The sequence below is a fragment of the Aedes albopictus genome, chromosome 3, assembly GCF_035046485.1.
Source record: "Aedes albopictus strain Foshan chromosome 3, AalbF5, whole genome shotgun sequence".
In the NCBI taxonomy this organism is placed as follows: domain Eukaryota; kingdom Metazoa; phylum Arthropoda; class Insecta; order Diptera; family Culicidae; genus Aedes; species Aedes albopictus.
The window spans coordinates 345,087,251-345,114,893 of NC_085138.1; the positions used below are offsets into that span (position 1 = coordinate 345,087,251).

Sequence of the window (27,643 nt, forward strand, 5' to 3'; positions counted from 1 at the left end):
ACACACAGAATGTCATAACCACTATTCCGAAGAGGTTCCGGATGTTCCAAGACAGGAAAGGCAGAACGCTGCACAAAAACAGCATGATTTAGCGATAGAAAAACAAACAGTTATTTGGCGGATCCAAGGCGAACTCAAGCAAGCAATCAAAATAGCGCCAGACAGTAACATCTTCCTGGTTCCCAAAACTGTGTACTGTGAACACTCGAACAGTCGAATCGTGGCAGCAGCTGCATCATCGTCGTCGTCGTCGAACGTCCCTACCATCCAGAAGAAGGCGACTTTGTTGGCAAGGATTCGCCCATGCAGTGAGTCAACCGCCCAGAAGGGCCACGCGGCCTCGGCCTCAAACTATAACCGTTGCTGTTCCGGCGCCGGTGGGTGTACCAAGTGTTGCTGCTGCTGTTGCTGCGGTGGCTGTTGTGAGGGCAACAAGCGGCAACGACAACAACAACAACAACAACATCAACAACAAGAGCAACAACAGCTCCAAAGGCGAAGCAGTGATCCCCCGGGTCACTGTCGGCAGAGGCAACAGCAGCAGCGGTCCGCATCGTCTTCGTCCGTGGGTGGTGGTGGTGGTAGAATCTGTTGTGGTGGCAGGCAACAGCGGAAGAGCCGCAGTGGCAACGGTACCGGGACCGGTACTATGGAGACAACCCATCTGGTGACAGAGTTCATTACGCACACCGGAGCCAACACGCAGGACGCCGTCAGCTGTCTGAAGTCGTGGGAGTGGGATCTCAAGAAGGCGCTCATCGACTATAATGGTATGGATGGATGTTGGTTCTTTGGTTTTATTGTTTGTATATTGTTCGTTTACTAGAGTTTAATTTCTGTTAGGGAGAGTTGTAAATATCTAGGATTTGCCAAGTAGAACAGAATATTTACATGTAGGTTTACGATTACTTGACTTTGAATAGGTTGTTATATTCATTTCGCTAGATTAGGTTTTCTGGTCATTTTTTACAGTTCTACAGTTATGCTGAAAAATCGAGTTTTGTAACGAGTTCCATACTTAATTTTATGTAATGTTTTTTTTTCATAATACAACTCATTTGAGTTGCATAATGTGTAGAATACAACTCAAATGAGTTGCATAATGAACATTATGCAACTATTTTTCATTATGCATCTCATTTCAGCTGCATAATGAACCTGTACGGAATAGTAGGTCACTATGATACTGAAATGAGCGGTAGTTATTTATGCAACGAGTTGCAAAATGATATTGTTTATAGCACGAGTCGTACATTTATCCAACAAGGCTTGCTTGTATTTGGACTGAAAACCCCATACAAACTGCTGCTCATTTGCGCCAGCTCAGTTTTTTATCGATTGGGATAAATCTCACAGGTTATTCCATTCACCCATGTGGAGGATTCCCTGTTATGGGTAGTACGCAGATCGTAAGAAATTTCTTGTCCTTTCTCGATGTTTTTCAAAATGGCTAAAAGTGATTATTTCGTGTGTTATTGTGTTTGAGCGGCCCCCGCGGAACCTGTTCCAGCTGTTCCGGAGCGGCCATATCAGAAGATACATATTTTAGTCAGTTTTGTCTGCCCCATTCTCTCGAAATCATGAAGATTGATACGTCGCCCGGCATGTTTTGGTTGCAAACCAGAAATGTCCCCGATATCCCTCGAGATATCCCTGTAGGAATTCATGGCGGGAATCCCTGGAGAAACTCTCAAAGAATTTCCTGGGGGTATTTGCGGAGAACTTTCAAATAACACTAATTTATAGCATTTTTTGACTCGGTAATCTAATGATCAGTTGTAGTGTAGAATCATGCCCTGAGTTTGAAAATGTGAAGAAAAAAATTACAGTAGAGCGAACTCTCCATACAAGGCTGACGATTTAATATCGTTGTTTGTTCTATTTTTAAGTAAAGTTGCTCCCTTTATACATCTCGTTTTCCGTAACCAATGCTTCGATTGAGCTGACATCCCGGAGGAATCCATGAAATTTTTTTCAAGAAACTTCTTGGAGAAATTCCAAAAGAAATTTCTGGAGAAATCCCTACAGAGATTTCAAAAAGAAATCCCTGATGGATCTCCTGAAGGAATCCAAGGGCAAGTCCTAAAACAATCGTTGGGTTAAACCCTCGAGACATTTCCGGGGAATTTATGAAGGAATCTTTTGAAAAATTTCTGGAAGAATCTCCGAAGGACTTTCTAGAAGAATATCCTCAAAAAAATCCCTGAAAAGCTTTTTGAAAAATCTCTGGAGAAGTTCCTGAATAAATTATCCTGATCCTGATTAGCTTCTTGAAGGATTTCTTGGAGAAAAAAAGAAGAGTCTCAGGATATATTCCTGAAAGAATCTCGTAAGAATCTGAAGAAATTCCTTTGCTGGAGCTCCAGGAGGTATTCTTGAAGGAATTCATGGATGAATTCCTGAACAAAACGTGGATGAGCTTTCGAAAGAAAACTTCGAAAAAAATTGTGAAAGAATTCCTGGATAACTTCTTGGAGAACTTTCAGCCTCCTGTATGCATCCCTGAAATATTATTCCTGGAGAATTTCTGGAGGAATCCGTTGAGGTATTCTTGGGGGATCCCTGCAGGTTTTTCAAAAGGAATACCTGGAGAAATGTCTGGAGGAATTTCTGGACCAACTGCTGGAGCATTTCCTGGAAAAAATCTTGGAAGGATGACTGGATTCCTTCACGATTTTTTTGCAGAAATCCCTAGAGGAGTTCTGAAAAGAAAATGTGAAGGAATTCCTAGAGGAATTTCTGGAGGACTTCTTGGATGGATTTCTGCAGAAATTCCTGGAAAATGCATGGAGGAATGCCTTAAAGAATGCCTGGATGAATTCCTGTAGAAATCCCTTGTGCAGAAATTCTTGTGTAGTAACTCCAGAAGTAACTCCAGTCCAGTAGTAACTCCAGAATGGATTCCTCTGGAATCTCTGGATTAATTCCTGGAGGATTTTTTGAAGGAATCCATGGCGAAATTCCTGGAGTTATTCCTGAAGGAATTCCTGCATCATTTCCTGAAGGAATCCCCGGAGGAATTCCTGAGATACTTCCTGGAGAAGTCCCTGACGAAATTCCTTGAAGAATGCCTGCAGGAATTCCTAGAGAAATTCCTGAAGGAATTCTAGAAGGAATTCCTGGAAGACTCCTTGGAGGAACTTCTGAAAGGATGCCATGATGAATTCCTGGAAGAATGCCTGGAGGAATTCCTAGAGGTACTTCTGAAGAAGACACATTCTACCGTTACGTTACAACGTTTTGACGCCTGTTTTGTCAGATTTTCCACTGTATCTCATCAATACGACCGAAATCCTCAAATATTTTTGCATATTCGGATTCCTTGTAAAATTTGCGATAAGTATGAGCAGTTGAACTTTTAGTTTTCATTGGAAAAGTATATCCAAAATGCGAATTAGTTGCGTGACGTTACAACGTTGTAAAATATTTGAGGTTTTTCGGTCGTATTGATGAGATACAGTGGTAAATCTGACAAAAAAGGCGTCAAAACATTGTAACGTCACGGTAGAATGTGTCAGAAATTCTAGGAGGAAATCCTGAAAGTTTATAGGAGAAATTTAAGGAGAAATTTTCTGGAGGAATTCCAAGAGGAATTTCTAGAGGAATTCCAGGAGGAATCTCTAGTACAATTCCTGGAGAAATCTCTATAAGAGTTCTTAGTGGAATGCTTGGGGGAATCCCTGGAAAAATTGCAGGAAGAATTCCTGGAGGAGTTCCTGAAAGAATTCTAGAATTCCATGTCTGCACTAGTTTTTGGATGCATTATTGAAGGAATCCTTGAATGATCTCAAGATTTTTTGTAGGAAATCTTGTATGTATTCCTGGATTAATTTCTGTATAATCACTAGTAGATTTTTCTAAAAGAAATCCTGGAAGAAATTTCTGCAAAAAATACTTCAAATGATTCTAGATGGAATTATTGGAGCAATCTCTAAAGAAATCTCCGAAGGAATATCTGCAGAAATACCTATAACGATCTCTTTTTAAAAATTCTCCGGGAATCCCTGGAGAAATTCTTGTAGGAATCCTCGAAAAAAGCACTGGTACAATCACTGGAGGAACCTCCAAAGATATCCCAGGAGAAATTTTCGGAGGAATGTCTGGTGAACCCCCTAAAATTCTCGAAGGAATCTCTGGATTCGTGGCCCCTTGCCAACCTCCGGCTACGGCCGTGCTATAATGTTTTCTTGCGATTCTTCAAAATGTGATTTCGGATTCTTAGAGTTTGTTCAATATTTAACCCATAGACTAAAATAGAAGCATTGCCACAGTTTGGCCATATTATCAACTTTGGTTTCTATTTTGGCCAATCACGTATATTTCTTATGGGAGTGACCAAATTAGAAGCACCCTGGCCAAAATAGACATATAGGGTAGCGAACCACTTGGGTAGCGGCCGGTATTTTGGGCACTCTTTCCTATAACTCAGTCAATTCCAAACCAATTGACTTGAAATTTTGTACACGGCTAGATACTATTCGTATCCCATCGCGTTCCAAAAATTGTGTCAATTGGTTCAGAATTGGCTGAGTTATAGCAGAAAAGTGCCCAAAATAGGACCCCTGCCGAGATGGTTCCACTTCCCTAGGAGCTAATTTTTTTTAAGAAAACATATTTTTTTCTTCCAGTCTTTAATCAAAATGTATGGTTTTCACAGCTGTAATCATCATATTGTATTAGGATCTACTAGTAAAAAAAAAATTACGCTTATTATCATCGCTTAATTTAACAGGCTCAATGCCGCACTATGGCCAAAACTCCGGACTGGCCAAAACTGAAGCTTCTACCCTATTTCTTATGGAAGTGGCCAAATTAGAAGCACCCTGGCTAAAATAGACATTTGGGAGCTGATTTTTTAAGAAACATTATTTTCTTCCAGTTTTTAATCACAATGTATGGTTTTCACAGCTTCAACCATCATATTACACTAGGAACTACTAGTGGAAAATAAATTAATGCCGATTTGGCTGAATACCGCACTATGGCCAAAACTCCGGACTGGGCAAAACTGAAGCTTCTACCCTATTTTGTGCGAATATCAAATCTTTCATGCGGTAAGAGCGAGTAGCCTAGGCTTAAGCGCCAGGTTTTCGAACCAGAACATTAAGATTAAATTCCTGTGTCCCATCCCAGGAAGTGGATCTCCAATGGAGTGACAGTAACTTTCTGAGCAACGTCACTCCCATTGTTTTTGGTTCACATCTATAACACAAGTTTACAAAATAAAACGAAAGTCATGAACTTCTGTCAACGACCAAAATTTTTGAAGCACAATTTAGCCCTGATTTCGAAACCGACCTTCAAAAAATTTTAAGTAGAACAGTTTTTGAGTTTTAGCTCAATATCGAGTTTTACAACTTTTCAAAATATGCAATTTACTTAAATTCAAATATACTGCGTTTTGTTCAACCAATTTTAAATCTTTTTCCATAAATTAAAAGCTGAATACAATACCATTCGATCGTCTGAATACAGGTTTTGCGTCAGATTGATGAAATTCAAGATATTGGCGAGTTTTAGGGACGAACTCGTTAAATTTTAGCAAAATTCCCAAAAATTCTTGAAGAAATGTATTTTTTTCAATAAGAAAAAAACAATTTGAAAATTCTTTCTCGACATTGATTTGACATATCATATGTAGGCGAGTTACAGTAAAAATTTCAGCTCAATCGGAGCAATGATTACGGAGAATGAGATGTTTGAAGTGAGCGACTTTGCTTAAAAATAGAACAAAAATCGATTTAGAATCATCAACCTTGTATGGAAAGTCGAAAAAATTTCCGCTCTACTGTAATTTTTTTCTTTCGCGTTTTCGAACTCAGGGCATGATTCTACACTAAAAATGATCATAAGCTTACCGAGTTCAAAAATGCTGTAAACTAGTGTAATAGGTACATACTATATGGAGTGGCTGTCGAGATGTTGCCATTCCATTGTTTAGTTTAATTGTATTCAATGACGCTGCACAGGTCGCTTTAATACTTGTAATGCATTTCTAATGTACTGCAAGCATTAATAATGACAAGAAAAACGGTAGAAGCTGTCGATTCTATCGTTTTTCAGGATTCTTTTAATGAATGGCTGTGTAAACTAGACTAGACTAGAATATCAAATCTTTAATATGATAAATATTACAGGGTGCGGCAGGAAAAAATGCGAAAAGTTCAAGGCACTATTACACGCTAAATATGGGATATATATGACTATTTTTTCATGACAGTGTATCAATCAATGTCTATATTCTAGCACTGAAAAATAAAAATGAACATATTTGATGTTTAACATGTGATAATGTAGGCCTAATAAGTGGATATCAATAAACTGCGCGCCCAATGGTCATTAAACAAAATGACTATAACAGTATCAAAATTAGCTCAAATTCGATGAACAACCAGACCACACTGATCCAGAGCCATGTAGTTTCACATACCAGATGAAATAAGTACATATATTTGATGGTATTGTAGAGAAAATCAAAAATTTTGTTTTATCAGATGCGAAATTTAGCGACCTGTGCGATTTTCTGCGGTTTGAAAATTCTGGTTGTCTTCATCTTCAGGCGCTGCCCTGTAAAGGTTAGTGACCAAAATGGGAATTTTTTTAATTAACTTTTCAGAAAACTAGCCTATTATAGATCATGGAACGTTGAAACATAGATTGGTTAATGTCAAATGGACGAAAATGAGGTTTGAAGTTGAAAAACACTTTCGCATTTTTTCCTGCCGCATACTGTAAATAAGCTATTGATTTCGATTTGTCGTTAACGTTACGATTCTTTAAAAATAGTGTATAGGTAATGATCTGAATTTGATACAAAGAATATAGTACTAGTTCTTCAAACTGGTAGGAGCTCAACCATCATTTACTTCCCTCGTTTTACAACTCCATTTGGCACCTTTTATAAACTATCCTCATTTACAACGTATCCAACCGATTGTTAATCTAGCTTTTCCATCTTTTCTCGTTCCATTTTTTATCCCTCCCATGGAAACCACACGTCCCGCGTCGCGCATTTTGTGTGAATCCTGATTGCGCGGTGTACCAAAACCGCATCATCACCTGAATTCGCTTCCACACAAACCGACTCACACCTCCAACATTCAACACCCCGAAAAACTCGTTCGTGCACACAACTGCTGGTGGATTTTCGGTTCAACCAACCGTCACACATACAATCGTGCATACATACACGCACACACATACAGACACATCAACGACCGAGTATTTCAACAGCAAGCAAATTGACAATGAGATATTAATGAAAGCACAACAACCGCCACTACCACCACCCAGTACAACCACCACCACATCACCACCTCCGAAATATCTTCCTGCTATCACCCCGTCGTCTTCATCGCTGGCAATAGCGGCCCAGCAGCCACCCCTAGCCCGGCTGCAGCAGTCCCCATCATCCGCTAGTTTTCCATCATCGTATAGCGGTAGCAATCAGCAGCAGCAGCAGGTGCATCACGCCCCCCTCCACCACCGTAGTAGCAATAGTAACACCACTAGTAGTCACCCGGTGGTGGGGCCGCGGTCCAGCACGACCAGCGTGACCAGTAGCAACAGCAGCGGAGGCGGGGGTGGTGGTGTCGATTGCGGCGGATCGAATCAACATCACAATCACCTGTCGACGACGGGGTCCATCGTCAAAAACGGACAGCATCATCAGCTGCAACAGCAGCAGCAGCAGCACCACCACCATCAACACCACAACCATTACAGTAATGGGACGTTGTCGTCGTCCTCGGCGGGGCTGCTGAAACCAATGCTCACCAAAACCGACTCGATAGATATTTTTGATTGTAGGTGTTTTTCTTAGTTATTAGTAATTTTTAAATAAGCTTTTTCGGTTTGCTTTTTGTATTGCAAGGGTGTGCGAAGTTTTAGGAACATTGCTAGTGAAAATGTGTTGCGTTTTTAAATCAAGCTTCAAAAAACCATTACTCTTCATTCAACAATCACAAAAATATTGACTAGAATCTATTTCTCAGAAATTCTATGCATCCTTGTGCACTTCAAGTTTTTTGAGAATGGTTTTCTGAGAAAGTTTTTTTATAAAGTGTAAACCGATAGATGACAGTAAGCAGTAAACTAGAAGCTTCGGCAAAAGTTCCTGAAGTAATCACAGAAGAAATCCCGTGCAGAATCTCTGATGAGATCCTTAAATAAATCACGGAAGCAATCCCGGCTCAAAGCTCCGCAGGAATCCCTGAAACAATAATTGAAGTAATCTCGGGAGGAATTATTGGTGAAATTCCTTGATGAATGCAAAAAATAACGAGAGTAGTCGTTGAAGGGACTCCAGCAGGAATGGTTGCACGAATTCCAAAAAGAATCCCGCAAAGATCTCCTGAAGGATTTTTTAACAGACTACCAGCAGACATCGTTGAAGAAATTCTAGGAACCCCTAAAGTAATCCTTCGCAAAATCCTGGATGTGATCTTCCAGCAGTAATCTGTGCAGGAATGCCGACTATAACCCTTGTTGAACGAATTCTTTCAAGATTTTCTAAAGCAATCCCGGCAGAAATCCCTGAAGAAATCTCGAGATGATTTCCTAAAGGAATTCTTGAAATAATATCTGGAAGAATCCCGAGTAGAATCTCGGCTAAAAGCTAGGCAGGAATCCCTGAAAACATCCTGGGAAGATTTTTTCAAGATTCCAGCTGGAATACCGGCATGTATACCTAAAAGGATTCCACTAGGATTCTCTGACTATATCTTGGCAGAAAAATTTAAAAGAATGCCAGGAGGAATCCGTAAGTAATCCCAGCAGGAATCCCTGAATAATTGCCGGCTAGAATACTTGAAAGGATCCGTTCAGGATTTTCCAAAGCGATCGCGGCAGAAATCCTCGAAGAAATTTCTGGAGGAATCCCGCAGATAATATCTGAATCCTTAGAGGAATCACGATAGAAATCCCGGCTAGAAGCCTAACAGGATCCTTTACAGAATCATAAGAGAAATTCCGGAAGGAATTATCGAACAAATCCCTGAAGAAACTCAAGAACTTTATTTTGCAGGAATTCCATCAGGAATTCCGGCAATAATACCCAAATGAATCCCTCCACGATTGCCAAAATCTCGGCAAAAACTTATATTCTTTCATGTTCCGTTTCGGGAGGAATCTTTAAAGAAATTCCAGCAGGAATGCCTGAAGAAATTCCGACCAGAGTGCCTAGAAGAATCCTTTCAGGATTTTCTAAAGCAATCCCTGCAGAAATTACCGAAGGAATTCCAGGAGAAATCCCCATAGGGAATCCGGAAGAAACATCTGGAAGAATCCTAGGAGAAGTCCTGAGAAGAGTCGCAAGGGGGTTGCCTGAGGAAATCCGGGAAAGAATATCTGAAAGCAGGGATGGGACCATTCATTTGCAAAGAATCACATTCACTTGCTATTATCTCAGTTCAGAGGCATACTATCGAAAAACAATGTATGGATGGATTTAACCTTGTAGTTTTATCTGAAAGTTTCCCGAATAATATTAGGGTCGCACACGCATACCAAAGTCGTTAGCGAGCTGTGAAGGCAACTCTCCACGCGGAGAATTTAAATTACATTCACGCCGTGGAGAGTTGCGTTTGATGCCTTCTGTTGACTTAACTATTGATTCTACGCTAATACATTCTTCTACAAAGTTTCAGGTAAAACAAAAATGAAAAAGTGTTCCATACATTGATTTTTGCTGCGATGTTTCTGAAGCGAGTTAACAGCAAGTGAATGTAAATGATTGCAAATGAATGATCCCATCCTTGCCTGAAAGTATTCCGCGAAAATCTCATCTCACGTCATCTAATTTCTTCACCCTACTCTCTACCCTGACTCTCTACCCTATTCTCCACTCTAACTTACTGCCTTCCCTACCCTCTATCCTAAATTTCTACCCTATCCCATATCCTAACTCTCTACTGTACGCTCTATTCTAACCCTCGATCCTATCGTCTGTCCTAGTCCTTACCCTAACAATCTACCTACTTCCCTACTGTAGTAATTTTAGAAATTCTGCGGGAATTCTTAAAAATGATCTTGATAAAATTTCTAAAGAAAACCTTGGAAGATTTTCCGAGGAACTACCGAAAAGCGCTCTTGGAAATCCATTAGGAGGAATTGTTAGAAGAATTTCTTAAGACATTCCTGGATGGATCAATCCATAGAAATGTCGAGCAACATTTCCTAGAGGAATTTCCGAAGAAAATCTCCAGAGAACCCGTTTTTGAATTTTAGAAACAATTTTTGAAGAACAAATCTGAATAATTCACTTGAGAAATTTATGCAGCAATCGCTGGAGGAAACTCTTGAGAATTCCTGAAGCATTGACGTTACATTTCCTAGAAAAAAGCTCTTCATATTGAATTTTCTAGGAAAATTGGTGGAGAAATTTCAAGAAAAAAAACACCCTGGAAGAAGTTTTAGAAAAAAATGTGCAATTACGGAAGGAATCGCTGTTGATTTTTTACAATCTCTTGAATAAATCTTTGACGGAATCTCTGGAGTTTTTTTTTTTGGGAGCACATGAAGAAGTGCCTGAAGGAACCATTGGAAGAATGCCGGGAGAATCTGGAATTCTTGTAAGAGTCTCAAGGAATCCCTGCAATAATCTCTAGAGGAATCCTATAAAAACCGTTGGAAGCTTAAACAGATACACTTCCGAAAGGACTCCTGGAGGAATTCCTGGTAGAATCTCTGTAAGGATTCGTGAATTTTCCGAAATTTCTGAAAAAAAAGCTCAGGTAGAAATATTGAAAAAATCTCTGGAGGATTTTCTTGAAAAAATCATAAAAGAATGAAGGAATCATTACTGAATGATTACTGAAGAAATAAAAAAAAATCTGAAGAGATTCTGGGAGGATTTTTTAAAGAAATTCCTGGAGGAAATTTTTGGAGAACACATGGAGGCAACTTTGTATAAATGCCTGGAGAATCTCCGAAAGTCCCACTCTGAAAGAGACACTCAAGCTATTCCTGCAATAATCTCCAGAGGAATTCCAGATGGAAATCCTGGAAGCATGCCTAGATGCCTGAAGAAATCTCTGCATAAGGTCTGATTTTTTTTTCAAAATTTTCAAAAGATATTTTGTTTAGGAAAGTTCATTGAAGAAAATTTCTCCCTGGAGGATTTTCTTCAGAAGTTCATAAAAGAATTGAGAGATTTCAGGAAGAATCCTGTAAGGAATCCCCAGAGAAGTCCCACAAGGATTTTCTGGATGTATACCTTGAAAAATTTATGAAGCAATCTTTGGAGAAATTACTGGAAGAATCCCTGTAGGGATTTCTGATTTTTTTCAATATTTCAGTATAAAACAAATCTAGGGAAATTTATTGATTTTTTTTTTCGAATGAATAATTGAAGGATTTCCTCAAGGATTCTCTGAAGAATACCTGATGATACTCCTGGTGATACTTCTGGGGAAATACCCGGAGGAATGTGCAGAAGAATCTCTTGAGAAATTTCATAGGAATTTTTAGACAATACTTACAAGAGCCACTCAAGGAATTCCTGTAATACTCTCCAGAGGAATTCCAGATGGAAATCCAGGAAGCATGCCTAGATAAATTTCTGAAGGAATTTCTGCATAAATACTGTGTTTTTTTTTCAAAAATTTCAAAAGATAATTTCTGGAAAAGTTCATTAAAGAATTTTTTTCCCTGAAGGATTTTCTTGAGAAGTTCTTAAAATAATTGAAAGACTTCAGGAGGAACCCTGTAAGGAATCCCTAGAGGAGTCCCAGAATGAATTTCTGGATGTATACCTTGAGAAATTTATGTAGCAAGCTTTGAAGAAATTCCTGTTTTTTGGATATTTGAGAACAAAATAAAATCTGGACAAATTTACTGATTTTTTTTTTTGAAGGAATAATTGACGCATTTCCTCAAGGAATCTCTAGGGGAATATCTGAAGAAATTCTCGGAGATTTTTGAAAGAATCCCTAAAGAAAATTTCAAACAAATCCCATCATGAATTTGTGAAGCAGTCTCTGTGGGAATTCCCGGAGGAATGTGCAGAAGACAATACTTATAAATAATTACTGGAGTAATAATTCCTGAGAAATTCCTCAAGCTATGTCTGGAGAAATACCTGGAGAAACATTCAGACAGAGAAATTCCGGCAAAAATCTCAGAGAAATCTTTGGAGAATTTTTTGAAGCATTTTCTGGAAGTAGCCCTGGAAAAACTTCTGGAGAAATACCCGGAAGAATTAATGTAAAAAACCTGTAAGCAGATGTTGCTGCGGAATTTTTTGGAAGATTGTTCGCATGCATATACGGGGAAATGTCTACAAAGATACCTGCAGAATTCACTGGAGTAACTCCTGTTCAAATCTATTGGGCATTTCCTGCCGAAATCTATAGAGGAATCCCTGAAGGAATTCCTGGATGAATTTCTGAAAGGCTACTAAAGAAATTTCTGTAAGAATTCCTGGGGAAATTCCTGCAAAAGTTTTTGTATGAATTTCTGAAGTATTCCTTGTAGGAATTGTTGAATGAATTTCTGCTGGAATCTTTACAAACATTTCAGGAACAGTTACTGGAGGAATCCACAAGGATGTCATTGAAGGAATTCCTGGATTTCTTGAAACCTTTTTCTCGGAATAAGTATTTATGCATTTCAGAAGGAATCTCCTAGTAACTTTCTTGAGGATTCGACTGTTGATGTTTATGTTCGGAGGTTATGGCTTCCAAGACTAAGAGTTAACTCAAAAACGGATGCTTAAATTTCATTCGAAATCTAAGCCGAAAAAGAAATAAAGTTGTAAAAGACGGACCCGGTTAAGGTGCTGCTTTGATTCCAGTTTGACTTGCTATTCCGCAAATTTGTAATTCGCTCTGTGGCTTAGTTGGTCGAAGCGCCGGACTAGCGATACGGAGTCGTGGGTTCGAATCCCATCAAAACAAGTGATGCTTTTTTCACAAATTTGTTTCAATTTGTCAATTAAACACACACTGTGTCGTCGAAATTTGAGCTTTTTCGTCCAAGTCATGGATGCCAGGTCGAATTATCGAACAGAAAGGTTCCGTTCATTACACCGTATCGCTGGAAAACAGCGGTAGACCGAAGCTGCATGTGAACTAAATGCACTCTCGCTACGATATCGCCGTTCTAGTGCCAACGACAAAACTACCGTGGGAAATCTTACTCGGTGATGTACATATTCCATATTGTACTACAATGGTTGACTCATCCAGAAGAACTGCCTGATGTAGCTGAAGCCCCAATTCCTATTGCCACCCGCCGCCGGTATTTCAAGAAGTTGTAGGATCTGGGACCATTTGATCAGGGGGACCTATTTTGAGCAGTTGCTGCTATAATTCAGCCAATTTTGAACCGAAGTACTTTGGGACACGATCAGATACGTACAGTATCTAGCCATGTTCAAAAATTCAAGCCAATCTGTTTGAAATTGACTGAGTTATAGCAGAAGTGCCCATAGTAGGTTCCCGTCCAAACGGTCGGAGATCTTACATCCGCATCTTACATGCCATTGGAATCAGAAGAATTTGTGAGACCTTCGGTGCTGGAATCAAGAATTGACGTTCCTATTCATCTGCCAGGCACGTGAATCAACAAATTTTTCACGAGTAGGAATGGAATTGTCTGGGCTAGAGTTATCCTTTTTTTTCGGTCTGCTACAAGAAACCACAAAAGTGGGGGTCTCCTCCTTGGGAGCATCCACAAACACTCCATTTCCATAATCGCTGCTTGACGTAATGTCGAGAAAAGATGCCGGCTTTTGAGCATTCATGGAATAAAATTGGTATCGAAGAAAAAAGTCAAACTTAATATATCGTAAGTTTTAACATTCTGTAAAAAGATTCGCAGTGAGAATATCATGCCTACTAATCTCACTACATTAGACTACATGAAATGTCATGTTAGTCAGATGAACATCACCGATGTGATTATCGACCATACGTTCTAAGAATTTTAGAAGAAAGGATGTCAAAAACTTTTTGCTTCTACATAGAAGCACGTCCCATTTTCGAGAAGCTTTCGAAAGCTACATCCATTGAACCGAAAGAGACGAATGTAGTGATGATTGCGTTGTGTGACAAGCACACATTCTCGAGACATGACACACCAGTTTGCAATTTGATGTTTACCATATTGAAAGTGGTACCGTGACCGGCCCTAATTCTGCGCAGTCCCTAATTCGGCGCACTTTCGCGAATATACCACAAAATCGTGGGCGCTAGTTCAATATTAGCTTCAAATATATTTTTTGAATATTGTTTCAATAGTAATGAAAAAGTTTGTGAAGAAAAATTTTTGAAATCAACGACCATTATTTTGTAAAAAAATAAAATGATGTTACAAGTACTGGAAATTGCCTGAAATCTGTGTCCGTTAGCGAAGCTGCTAAAAAGTTGCCTCATGAGCTGAAGCATTTTGCGACATAAATAATGAAGAGAATGTCTGCTTTTCCATGCGCATCCTGTACTGCTGTCTTCGAGGAATCAGAATCGGCAAAAAACAATTGAGTTTTCTTCTTCCTTGCTTAATCTTCTTGTTCTTCTTAGGTGCGCAGAATTAGGAACCGGTATTAAATAGTGGTCCTAACTCTGCGCAGACATTTCAACACTAAGTTTTGAACATGTAATTAATAAACAAACATCATATAAATGCCAACATAGTTATAACTAGTATATTCTATGTTTCTAGAAATCCGGTGAATGTAATTACGTCTCAATAAGTTAGTTTATAAACTTTGAAAACTAATTTACGATTCTTGCATTTTTGATCTGATAGTTTGTGACCGGACTAATCACTTGTTTTAAACATTTGCTATCAACCTCTGGGGAAATTTTATGTAATCATGCAAGCATTCGTCAAATGCGATATATGATGTGAGTTTACATGGAATTTTCGTAAACAATGGAAACCCTGGAGTTAGACAAGAAAGAAGTCTCAGTTTGCAAACAAAAATTCTGCCACCTTGTCATGGCGAAAAAGTTTATAATGCCTTTAGAAATGAAAGTAAATTTTACTAATATGTGCATATGCGGATAACTAAAAAACTTTACGTACAAGTATTCGATAATGCTAATGCTACAAAATCCTTTTGTGTGTTATGATTGAAATTCCCTTTACTCAGTAATCAAAGTAGGTAGTATCAATGTTGGGGACATGCAAAGTTTCAATATGGTCGTAATGTCGTATAAAAGTTGAAAATGAAGAATTCAATTGAATTTAATCTATGAATCATGTTCTCACTACAATATGTTATCTTTTTAGAGTTTTTCTCATGTGCGCAGAATTAGGAACACTAGTGCGCAGAATAAGGAACATTCCAAAAATGGGTGCGCAGAATTAGGAACAAAGACACACTTTAGAATTTTCATAATTTTACATATAAATTGAGTGATTTGTATAAGAATTATATTTTTCTCTTATTTACAAAGCTAATAACTATGTGCGGTCAAAAATTCAGCCAAATCGGTTCGATTTAGAATTTGTTACAGCTGATTGAAATTGAAAAAGTCTTAGGTGCGCAGAATATGGGCCCTCCACGGTATATTCAGTTACGAATTACCACCAACGAACTATCATACAAAGTTTTACACACCATTGCAGTACCATTTTCTGTAGTTATCTGCCTATAACATGTTGTGATAAGTCTACATTCAATTTTACTACTATTGCTTCCCTGTTACGCTACGACCGAAAATAGTTTTCATTTCGCCTAAAAGCATCCACGTGTTCTCACTATCATACTCACCCACCATCCGAAGAAGAAGAAAAAAAAAGTGCACTGAAGATATCATCCGCTCTACATATTTACTGTTATTACTACTGCACTGCACTTTTGCTTTTACCCTTGTCCTTATTTCCTCACCATAGCCGCTTCCACATAAAACTTCTTTTTTGGCTCGATTCTCGACTGCATGGTTGTTCGCCTCGAGTTGCTAACATTCGACGACAAAAATATAATTGTAGCATCCCCCCGTCGTTCTTACAAGCCTTCAAAACTAATATCGCTTGTATTTCTCCCGTGTTCTTTTTTTCCTATCTCCTCTCCACGAACGAACAAACGACATCCGGCGACATCATCACCCGGCCCGGCGATATTGATTGCTCTAAACATGTAGGCAAAAAGCTCGAACGGGGCATCTCGCGTGCTACGGAAAATGTGAACCTGGTGTCCCGGGCCCGGCAAGAGTTCGAGATGGACTTCCACACCCAGTGCCACGAGCAGAACGAGAAAAATCTCAACTTTATCGACACGCCCGACTACACTTTCACGCTGCCCGATCTGACCAAGTACACGGAGGAGTTCCGGTGAGTTTTGCACGTGCTGCTTGTGACGGATTCGATGCGTAGATAGCTAACTTTGCGCTTTTTCTCTACAGGAAATTTCTCGAAAAGGATCTGGTTGATACGTCGACACTCAACTCGCTGGAGGCGACCAATCGCCTGAACTGGTGGTACGACTCCGGGGTGTGTCGGAAGCTATGGCCGTTAACAACAGCAGGTAAGCTATTCGGAAAATGGTAGAATTCGGGACTCTCAATATTTTTCTCAGTAGTCAATCTACACAGAATCAGTATGGAAAACATCGCTTCCACTAAGGAGAAATTTCTCCTGACATTTATTAAGTATTCTTGTTTCAATCCCTCTAGGCATTCCTGCTCTAGTTTCTCCAGGGATTCTTTCTGAAGTACCTCTAGATATTTATTATGGATCTTTTTCTGGACCTTCTCCTCGGATTCCTTATGATATTCATTGAGGGTTTTCGCTATGATTTCATCTAGAGTTTTTGTGAGAGTTCTTTCAAGTTTTTTTCTCTGGAGTTCTTCTAGAAATTCTCTCTACAAATTCTCCAATGATTCCTCTTGAACTTGAAGTTTTTTCCACGGATTCCTTCTAGAAGTCCTCCTGGAGTTCCTCAAGGGATTCATTGCTATAAGTGCCCAAAATAGGTCCCCCTGCCCAAATTATCCCAGACCCTATGTTACATTTTTGTCATGCTCCATTTTTATCACTCCGATTTAATCAACATTTAACATTTTATGAAAAACTTTCCCTGAAAACTCATCATTTATAGCGTTACATTAATCTTGAGTCAACTAATCAATGAATCCATGAATGTGTTAGAAGTAACCACCCATGATGACATGAAAGACATATACGCCACAGTAGCTTACAACACATTTTTGTTCAGCTGTAAATATTGCATCATTTCATTAGCTTATTTTGGCACTTTCATTGGTGTTCCTTCTGGAGATTCCTCCGGGCTCCGTTAACTTCCTTCTATGGATTCTTACATAATTTTTATATGGGATTTTCATCCAGAAGCTTCATATTTCGATAACTCCATAAATGCTAAACATTTTGGATAACACCAGTAACTTCTGCTAGGAATTCCACCTTGTTTGCCTTCTGTAGATTCCTCCAGATTTCTCAAAGGATTTCTTCCTTTGGTTCCTTTATGGGAATACAGTTCAGTCTGTTTCTTTCAAAGAACTCCTGCAGGATTCCTAGAAAGAACTTCTGAAGGATTTCAACAATAAACTCCTAGAGGATTTTCAAAAGGAACTCCTGGAGTGTTCTCAGAAATAACTCCGGCAACATTTCTGGAGCATTCACAAAAGCAATTCCTGGAGGAATAAACTATAGAATAGTAATAAGTAAGTAATCATGGAGAATTTCCAAAGACGAATAAAGATAGAAACCAGCAAAATCCCTAAAAGTATTCAAAATTGAAGTTCCTGAAAAAAATCGTGCTGCACAACGATCAAAAACAACTCTTGCAGGAATCCTACGAAGAACTCCCGGATTAATTTTTAATCAGTACTAGAAGGATTTTCGGAAACAAAAATACCAGAAGAAACTTTTTGAAGAAACCCAGAAGGAACTCCTGATAAAATCCTATAACAACGAATCCCAGAAACTTCTGAAGGAATATCATCAAGAATTTCTGAAAATAATCTTGAAGGAATTCCAGTGGGGAAAGAACCGGAAGAACTTCGTGAATCTCGAAACCAACTGTTGGAGAAATTTCAAGAGGATGTCTTGGTTAAAACACAATGATTTCCTCAATGAGTCCGATTCCTGATGGAGTTCCTGAAAAAATCTCCGAGGAAACTCCATTACAAATTTCAGAAGGGATATTTCGGTTAAACCGAAAAGAAACTTCTGAAGAAATCCTAGGGGTCAGAGGCTCTCATCGAATTCCAAGAGATAGTCAAGCAGAATGGTATGATATAACCTAATGGAATCCCAAAAGGAACTTTTTGGGCAAGCCTAGAAGAATTTCTGGAAAAGTTACAAGTGATTGAAGAATCCTATAAGTTGTGTTGCTTCTGGGATATCAATTTGCATTTTCTCAAGGTATTCCCTTGAGTAAGTTCACGGATTCCTCTTCCAATTTCTTCACAAATTTTTCATGGTATTCTTCCAGTGGCTTTTCCTGGATTTTTTTTCAAGACATCAACTAAGATATCCAATGCTGCCAGTGAGCTTTTTCCTCTTTGAATGAAGTATGACACCAGGCAACAGACTAGCATGCAAGTGCTCAGCGACACAGTTTAACCTGTTCGCGGCAGCGGGAGTCAAACATGGCTACATCTATGCTTGGTGAAACTAACGACACGACGACCTCGAAGCTTTAAATTTCTTCTAGTGATTTATTACAGAGTTCCCTCAAGCATTTTCTTTTTGCTGGGTAAAAGGTTTCCAGCAGGAATATGCAGAGATTTCTGCTGGAGTTTCGACAAGGACAGCTTCCGGAGTTCCTCAAGTGATACTTTCAGAAATTACAACAGAGATTTCTAATACTTTTTCATTAGCCTTGGATTCCAACTTGAATTGTTGAATTTATGCTGAAGTTCGTCCTCAGATTCCTTCTTTATCGACGGAGTACACAGCGTTCCGTAAGAATCAGACACTTGTCCTGCAGCTGAAGGCTCTAGTCGGCTTATACCAACGGAAGCTCACTTTTTATTGAGTCCAGAGTTTGTAGCATCGTCGTACTTCGTCTGGTAGACGTATCGCTCAGCGGAAGGGAAAGCCCAGATAGGCAAAGGCCAGAGATAACAGAATAAGCCCGTTCTCAATTTCCTTCTTGAATTCTTCTAGGGATATCCAGTATGGAGTTCGGAATCGAATTACTGGAGAATATTGAGAAAATGGTCACAACAGAATGATTGCTGTTTACATTTGTATTGATTGCTGTCAGCTGGCGTCAGCAGCGCAAAATGCAGACAAGAACCCTTATAGCATCTAGTTTCCAGCGCTGACAGCCCGGCGGCGACACCATCGCTTGTATTCGTCTGTGCTACTCTCGGTTATCAACTTTCTCAAATTCTCACCTCAAGCTCACGGAAGCATGGTAGTCAAAAACTGTCAAATCGTATGGAAAATCGCGAAAAACGTCAATAGAATGATTGCTCTTTACATTTCTATTGATTGCTCTCAGTTGGCGCCAGCAGTGAAAATTGCATATAAGAACTTTTATAGCATTCAAAGTCCAAATTAAGTCGTAGCACTCGGTCTTAAACTGGGTACCAGCTCTAGTACTACATTTGGTCCCCGGTACCCAAGTTTGACGTTTGGCTGACTACCTCAATTTATACTAACTTTGTGACATAGTAGTCCACGACGATGTAATAGCTCATGACAACAAATAAATTTCAATGTGTCAATCAAAATTTCACGGAACGTTAATCCGATTCAACAATTCTGAACATTCTGAAGCGGTTATGATTTGTTTGCTATTAACTAAAACGATTTTTACTAGTGTATACGCATTTAATAGAGCTTTTATTGCCTATTTTCCCAGAAGTCGATGGAGATATGTGACTTAGAAATAACTGATCGAATGTTTTCTGTTTTCCGCGCTATGCACAGATAGCTATAACTTTTATTTAAACTATACAAAAGATTCCCAGACATTATGCTCTTACGAGAAGCCGAATTATTCGTGCCAGTTGCAACTGGAATTCTCGACACGGGAAAACCGTATTTTTACGTCTCTAAACGTACGTCGGGTACAGTAACGCTGGATAGAGGATCAGATCCGTATCCATCACACTACATTCGACGAATGTAGTGAAAAACATTCATTCAGTTTTATTCCAATAATATTTATTATGGCGCGCTTCTCCCTGACCCAGACCTAGGATAGGATACGACAACTAGTCAGCCCAAAAGAGACCAATTTGGGGACCAATAATCTTAGCAACGCGGAAAAACAAGATAGCAAGCTGTGAAATTAGACAGAGAAGTTGCAGGTGTCACATCCTATCCTAGACCCAGACCAGAACCGATATGGTTAGTAAGAAACACACACGGAAACACTTCATAAAATTGTTGAAAAAAAAACTTCGGTACTCAGTTCGGTGTACTGAGGATAGCCCCAAATTCCAGTCCGCGCCAGGTCAGGAACTGGGAAATGCCATAGGTTGATAGACCAGACGGGGATTGTTTGCAACATTATGCACCAAGTTCCGAAATTAGTTAAAACTGTTTTGGATCCAATCCTGAAAAATCAGTGGCATCAGGGTATTATCATGGGCATTCCTTTATTGAATATGTCTTTCAGATGAAACATCAACAGTTCTTCAACATATGACTGTATGGTATCCTAAAATAGAAGAGATTATTATAATAAAACATATCGCACGAAGTTTGAGTTACTGTTTCTGTCCACCGCCATCAGTTTTCTTGTTTATATTAGCACAAACAACATATTGGTTACTCTTAGCAACAACAACGGAGTACTAGAAATTCAATTTGGAGTGAAGTGCAACGTATTATTGATTATAGGTAGCATATATTTTACCGCTAGTACTTCGTGCGCCGCGAAATTTTCAAGTGTTGTATGGGAGTTGGAAGTCTTTATTTTGTCTTTGATCTAGTTTCCAGCGCTGACAGCTCGGTGGCGACACCATCACTTGTATCCAATGCATCGTCTGTGCTACTCTCGGTTGTCAACTTTCTCAAATTCTCACCTCAAGCTCATGGAAGCATGGTAGTCAAGAACTGTCAAATCGTATGGAAAAATCGCGAAAAACGTAAATTGTTAGAAAACGGGATAGTTTTAAGTTAGTGAATAGAAATCAATAAAGGTTTGAAAAGGCAACTTTTTGTGTTTACTTCGTGTTCCGGAACAATTTCTTCATCGAGAAAATTAAATTTTACTATCACACAAAATAGTGCCATCTGTTATATTTTTAGTTTAGAATGTCGATCTATTCTGCCTCGCACGCTGCTCCTCCTATCATGCTGAAGATATAGCCTGGTAGTCGGTTTCTTTGTGGGCGGATTCTTAAACTGCGTCTGTACTGCCCCCACTCGCATAACAGTCCCATTTGCAAAAAGTAGGAATTGAGAAAACAGCATTTCAAGTTTGAAAACTTGTTTCCATATAAAACTTTGAAAAATCGCCAAAATTTGAAAAATATTTCGATCATCTCGAAACTTTCACAGATTGCTTTGCACATGAATGTGTAACTGTAAAAAATATTACAATCACTACAAAGTTGTTCAGTTTTGTGTTACGTAACACAAAAATCCATGATGGGACTGTTATGCGGGTACTTTTGATATGGGACGCTCATGACTTGGTATTTTTTTCACATATTGACATAAAAAATCATAATTTTTATTATTGTTTTTGGAAGTACATCGAAAATGATGACTATTCATAACGTTAACTCAAAAGTGATGAAAAGTCAAATGGGACTTGAATGGGACAGTTATGCGAGTGGGGGCAGTGTACATCCAGTAAATCCTGAATCGTCAGCCCTGTTGTACTCCAGACGATAATCGTGTGGATTACTGTTGAACTGTTGACCTTTTTTTTATCACTAATAAGAAATCCAGTCATATTCCTTGAGCTACATAGGGTCAGCATCCCCACTGTCTGTATACAGCGGAGTTCTGTATCGCCTGAATCTCCCCTTCGGTATGTGCAGGTAATCAGCCATCCAATTAATATCCGGGATTCACAAGTGTTGCCGCAGGTCTACAGTTGTCCTAGTTGAACCGCTTAAGAACTTATTAAATGTATTGTGACTGGCCGAGCTGTAATATGCTTTCCTTGCGGTCACGAGTACTCCTCAGTCTAAGCATAGCTTCGTCTCTCCGAAGTTTTTCATTTGGAAGCAACTGTTCAAGAACTTCTTCAGTTTCTCCTTCAAGTTCCACTTGTTGGTAAATATAAACAGGTCATCAACATAGATGGTTACAAACATCATCTCCTTCCTTGTAATAGGACAAAGGTCTACTCTGAAACATGAAAGTTCACACTTACGCATTGTTTCTAGCTGTCTATTTCACGTCCTTCATGACTGTTTCAAACCACATAGCGCCTTTCGTAACTTGCAAACCTTGGTGGTATCGTTCACGTATCCTTCTGGTTGCTCCATCAAGATGGTTTCTTCCTTCGGATTCGATTTCAGAAACGCCGAGTCGGCTGTTCGGCGGTTATTTGCTCCACGTGATATTACGTACCTGACTACTAGCAAGTGCACCTCCCAAGCAGCATTTTAACGGCCAGTTAGTGTTGTAGAGGTTTTCATAATCGTCATAAATCCTAGTACTTTTTATTTTGGTTTTATGACAGTTTTAGGAACCTATTCTAGTCTAATTGAATAAAACATATAGCCTTTCCAGTACACTTAGTGTATGAGAAAGGCAAAAAATGTTATTTGGGCTCTTCATAATCAATTCCTGGACGTTATGGGCAGCCTTTCACCACAATCCTGGCCTTGTATCGGAAAATACCGCCATCTGCTCCTCGTTTCGTCTTAAAATTTCCTTCACCACGTATGGTCTTCCTTCCTTCTGGTAAGCCAGTCAATTACTACGTGTTGCTGCTTTAAAACGCCTTCAGTTCCTGATTCATCTCAGCATTCTTTCGTTTATGATCTAGTCGGTTGACCGCCTCGCCGTAGGATAACGGATCACTCCTTCACATTTGAAGTTCCGATCTTTTGGAAATCGTCAGGAACATCAAAACAAACATAACCGCGATACTTGCCTGGAATCCTGCGCTCCCAACCGCTGTGAATCGATCGTTCCTGCGCTCGCTAGCTGGTCTAGTAGATTGCGCTGAGAGCACCGACGAACTCACTGAGATCGTCGAACTCGTTTGAAACAGTTGTATCAGCACCACTTCGTACACTGGATACCACATCGATTGGTTCATCAGGCTCGATCCAAGAATGTAGCTCCTTGGAACTGATTTTTTTTTATCTGTATTAACGAGATTTTTGGCCCTAGGCTAGTTCATCTCGGGACCCACGCTTTACTTCCCTTGCGAAGGAAGAACTCACGTTTTGCGAGTTTGTCGGGAGTGGGATTCGATCCCAGGTCCTCGGCGTGATAGTCAAGTGTTATAACCATCACACCAGGTCCGCTCCACTGGAACTGATTTCCTCTGTTTGCTGTTGGCCAATCGCCAAAGATGTCTCTTCATTGATGGATGGTCCTTGCGTCCCGATTCGTTACGATGCTTACCAACAAGGATCCCTTCAATGGCTTTCGATCCGAAATTTCGCCGCTTCTGCTTAGGAACGTAAATCATCGCCTTGGAACAGAAAATCTTGACATATTGCAGCGTTGGTTTCCTTCCACTCCACGGCTCTTTTGGCGTTACCCCATGTCTCCACTAGACAGAAATGTCTTGCCATTTTGCTGGACAGATGTGTCATGACAGAAATGTTCTCTCGCTGTTTGCATGGAAAGCAGTGGTGTTGATCATTTCTGTTACGTTATCGTTACGTACGTTACGTTTATCTCTAAAAGAATCCTGGAGAAATCATTCAATAAACACCAGGGACCTCCCTGTTGGAATCTCAGAGAAATCAATGAAGGAAAAATCCCTAAAGAAATTACTCAAATAATCTTGGGAAGAAACCAGGGAGCAACCCTGGAAAAGTCAATGAAGTAATCCCGGAAGAGATTGTGGGAAGAATCCTTGAAGGATTCTTCCAAAAAATGTCTAAAAAAGCCTTGGAGAAATCGATGAACGAGTTCTGAAAGAAATCACTGATGGAAATCCTAGATGAATCTCGGTATGAATCTTTGAAAGAATCCCGGGAGTAATCAATGAAGTAATTTCGGAAGGAATTTCAGGAGCAATCTCGGGAGTGGTTTGAAGGAATCCCGAGACAATCCCTTACGGAAATCTGGGAAAAAATAATGTCCCGTTCCTGATGAAATCCAAGGAAGCATCAATAAAGAAATGTTGTGGTGGAATCCATGAAAAAAAAAACTCGGGTAGAATCCTGGATGAAATTACGGAAGAAATCCCAGCAAATCCTAAGAATAATCTTTGAAACAATCCTGGAGGAATCCCGACAGAAGTCATTGAAGTAATCTCGGAAGTAGTTGTGGGAAGAATCCTCGAATCTCGGAATCTCGGAAGAAATCTCGGAATCTCGGAAGAAATCTCTAACAGATAGGGGTAGGCGGGGCATAATGAGCAGGTGGGGCATAATGAGCACCTTGTGTTTTCACTGTAAATCTTCAAATTTACAAAATAAATTGCTTAATTGTAGCTTTATTAACTAAAATCCAATGAATTGATGATGAAACATTAGTCAAAAAAGCCGTTTACCTTGAAAAATTAATCAAAATGCGTAAAGTGGTCATGCACCGGGAAAATATTATAAGAATCAGGTGACCTAAAATAAGGCTTTAGGAATCGAAATAACAATTTTGTGGGCATCTATCAAGTTTCTTGATATTCCCTGGGCCAATGAAATGTATTCGTAACACTTTTCAACTAATTGTAAAATTATTTTGTTGAAAAAATATGCTTCAAAGAGTTGGTAGTAGGGTGGGGTAAAATGAGCAACTGGTGAAAAAATGATGAAAATGGTAAACATCTTCAACCAACGAATTTTTATTTTGGTTTTCTTTGTTTTGATGCATATAGTAAGGTTTTGCCATTAAAGTTCAATTTATTAGCTTGAAAATGTCAGTATCTGTATATTATCACCGTTTAAAAATTCCTCAATAGTAGACTGTTTGGAACCCCACAGTCCCCTACAAATTAAACCCCGTAATCCCTTCAAATTCTCATTGATTGTTGCCGGTATGCTTTATCATTGACAAGAATAGTCAATTAGCATTTGATTGTGTACAAAACTGGAATTGATCATCCTGCCCCACCTAGGGTGCTCATTATGCCCCACCCCCAAAACGCAACTCGCGATTTTATACGTTTTTAAAAACATAAAATTTTACAACATTTATAACTTTATTCGGAATTTCAACGATTAGCTTTTGTCAGTTAAGGTTCAAATGAGGATTGAACGTTAAAATTACACATTGTTTGCACTTAATTTACTGGATTTGGTGGTAAAATGCTTAAGCTGCTCATTATGCCCCGCCTACCCCTACCCTGTAGAAATCAGTGAGGAAATTCCAAGAGAAATCCCTGATGGATTTCCTGGATGAATCTCGGTATGAATCTTGGAAAAAATCGCTGTAGTTTATTGCAGGGTTGTTACAACAGCGCGGATTTCGCGAATTTCGCGGATTTCGCGATTTTCGCGGATTTGGCGCGGATTTGCCCCTGGAATTCGGCCCTCGCGCGGATTTGGCGCGGAATTGGTTTTGCTGTTCCGTCATGCAAATTTTGTACATGATTTTACTCTAATTTGCATCATAGTTTTTTTGTGTGAGATTGCCTTCTTTTGATTTACCAACCAGCGCTTGACGAACCTCTTCGACGAGCTTTGTTCTGTGAATCTTGTATTTGTATTAAGTCTCTTGTATGAGAGTTAAGCCATTTTAGTGCTTGAAATAACTTTTATTTCTGTTGATATGAATCCTAGAGCCTCTTGATCTTGGGCAATATGTTTCAGTAATAATTCAATACGAAATTGATCCAGAAAGCTCTGAACTAAACCAGGTTAGTTTCATTACATCTATGTAGTTCATTGTCGTAGCAATAAACTTAGGCTGATTATTTAACGAGACAACTTAATTTTCAAATACTCGCCACTGGAAAATTGTTTATGTTTTTACCTGATTGATTCGTTCTTTCTGCCTGAAATAGCATTATTTTTAACATCCAATTCTGTTTTCGAAAATTGCTTTATTTTTTGTTGAGTTTCCAGCATGTGTCCCGTATTTAAACGGGACAAATCTGGTCAGCCTAAATAAACTTCATTTTGCATAATTATCTCTTACCTTTATAAATGATCATTCGACATAACATATTATCTATTGAATTTAGAGGAATGGACTAAACTTCGAGCTCTACTCCGAATACTTCTTAGAAAATCTATAACAAAATCCAATCATCAAGGGTCTTCTTCAGGGTGTATCCCCGGAATTCCCGAAAAAAAACTTTGGAGAAAAATCCTGAGGAATCTTTGAAGGAATTCATGGTTAAATAACTGAACAAGTACCTGGAGGAATTCTAGAAAAAATCCTGAAGGAATTTTAAACCAGCTAGAAAATCTTCCAAAGAAAATGCAACATTGTCTTTCAGGAATTTTCCTAGACTTTCCTCCAATGATTGTTGTAAGGATTTTTTAGTGTATTAACTGCGAAGGAAGGTATTTTTTGTTTGTACAGGCATCTTCCCATGTGTTCCTCTTGGAATATCTTCAGTATTTCCTCAAGACGCTGTCCATAAACTACGTAGACTAATTTTTGGCCATTTCAGAACCACCCTCTAAGATTTTATCCATGCAAAATTTTCGAAATTAGTATGAAGCTTAGACTTTGACCAGGCCACCCCGGCCCTCAAAAGTCTACATAATTCGTAGACGAGCCCTAAGGTATTCTCCCTGGATAATACTTATCTAAAGTGTTACAATGCCGCATTAAAATATGTATTTTTCTTGTATTTCTGGGCCGGTCTAATAATGGAACCGTCTAACCGCAGCATAACTACCGCAACATGACAGTTCGCGTGTAGTAGTAGTGGTAGGTCGTAGATGGAGAGATGAAATGAAGCTAATGCAGAAGAAAAAAGTAAATAAACCATAAACGAAGAGATCAATTTTTCGCCATTGCAATCAAGTTGAAGTTTCTTTCTATAATGTCTCACTGGGATTCTACAGGCAGTACTTTTTTCAACGTCTCCACTGGGACTTGGCCTGCCTTGCTTCAACTTAGTGTTCGTTGAGCACTTCCACAGTTATTAATTGAAGGGCTTCCTTTGCCTGCCATTGCATGAATTTGTATATTGTGAGGCAAGTACTATGATATACTATGCCCAGGGAGAAAATTTTCCCGACCGGAACGGGAATCGAACCCGCCGTCTCCGGATTGGCGATCCATAGCTCCAACCATTTGTACATTTGTACAAAACAGTTTTCCCTTGAAAAAGGCCACACCCAATGGCCGAAACGTCGGGTAAAATAAACAAGTCTGGAGCTCGATTTGTATAGGTCGTATGTGCTTTTGTCGATATAAAATTCGATCAGTTTATTTTAGTTATTGTAGCAATATGGGAGATATTTTGGAGACTTTTAATGATGCAACGGAAAGCCTGTTCTGTAAGGATTCTGCTGCATGTATCAATTTTGTTCAATTTCAATAGTTTTCGCTGTAATAAGCGAATCCAACTGATCGAATTTTTAATCGACAAAAGTACATACGACTTATTCAAATCGAGCTCCAGAAGTAACGTCCAATAAATTATGTGACTGAGATAGCCGCAAATTAAAGTCAA

At 39.2% G+C, this 27,643-nt stretch overlaps 1 protein-coding gene across 3 annotated transcripts in view; it reads left to right on the forward strand.

Annotated features, from left to right (window-relative positions):
* The first annotated feature begins 364 nt into the window (after window positions 1-364).
* The window catches only part of LOC109432666 (OTU domain-containing protein 7B), a 40,496-nt gene continuing 13,217 nt past the window's right edge, over window positions 365-27,643 (forward strand). For 2 of the 3 annotated variants that reach the window (XM_029865081.2, XM_062843173.1), the window contains exons 1-4: window positions 365-770; window positions 7,206-7,805; window positions 16,089-16,278; window positions 16,350-16,471. In XM_029865081.2, the coding sequence (XP_029720941.2) occupies window positions 650-770; window positions 7,206-7,805; window positions 16,089-16,278; window positions 16,350-16,471 (1,033 nt within the window). In that variant the 5' untranslated portion in view covers window positions 365-649. The remainder of the gene's footprint in view (window positions 771-7,205; window positions 7,806-16,088; window positions 16,279-16,349; window positions 16,472-27,643) is intronic. The other variant, XM_062843174.1, reaches the window with a different exon arrangement.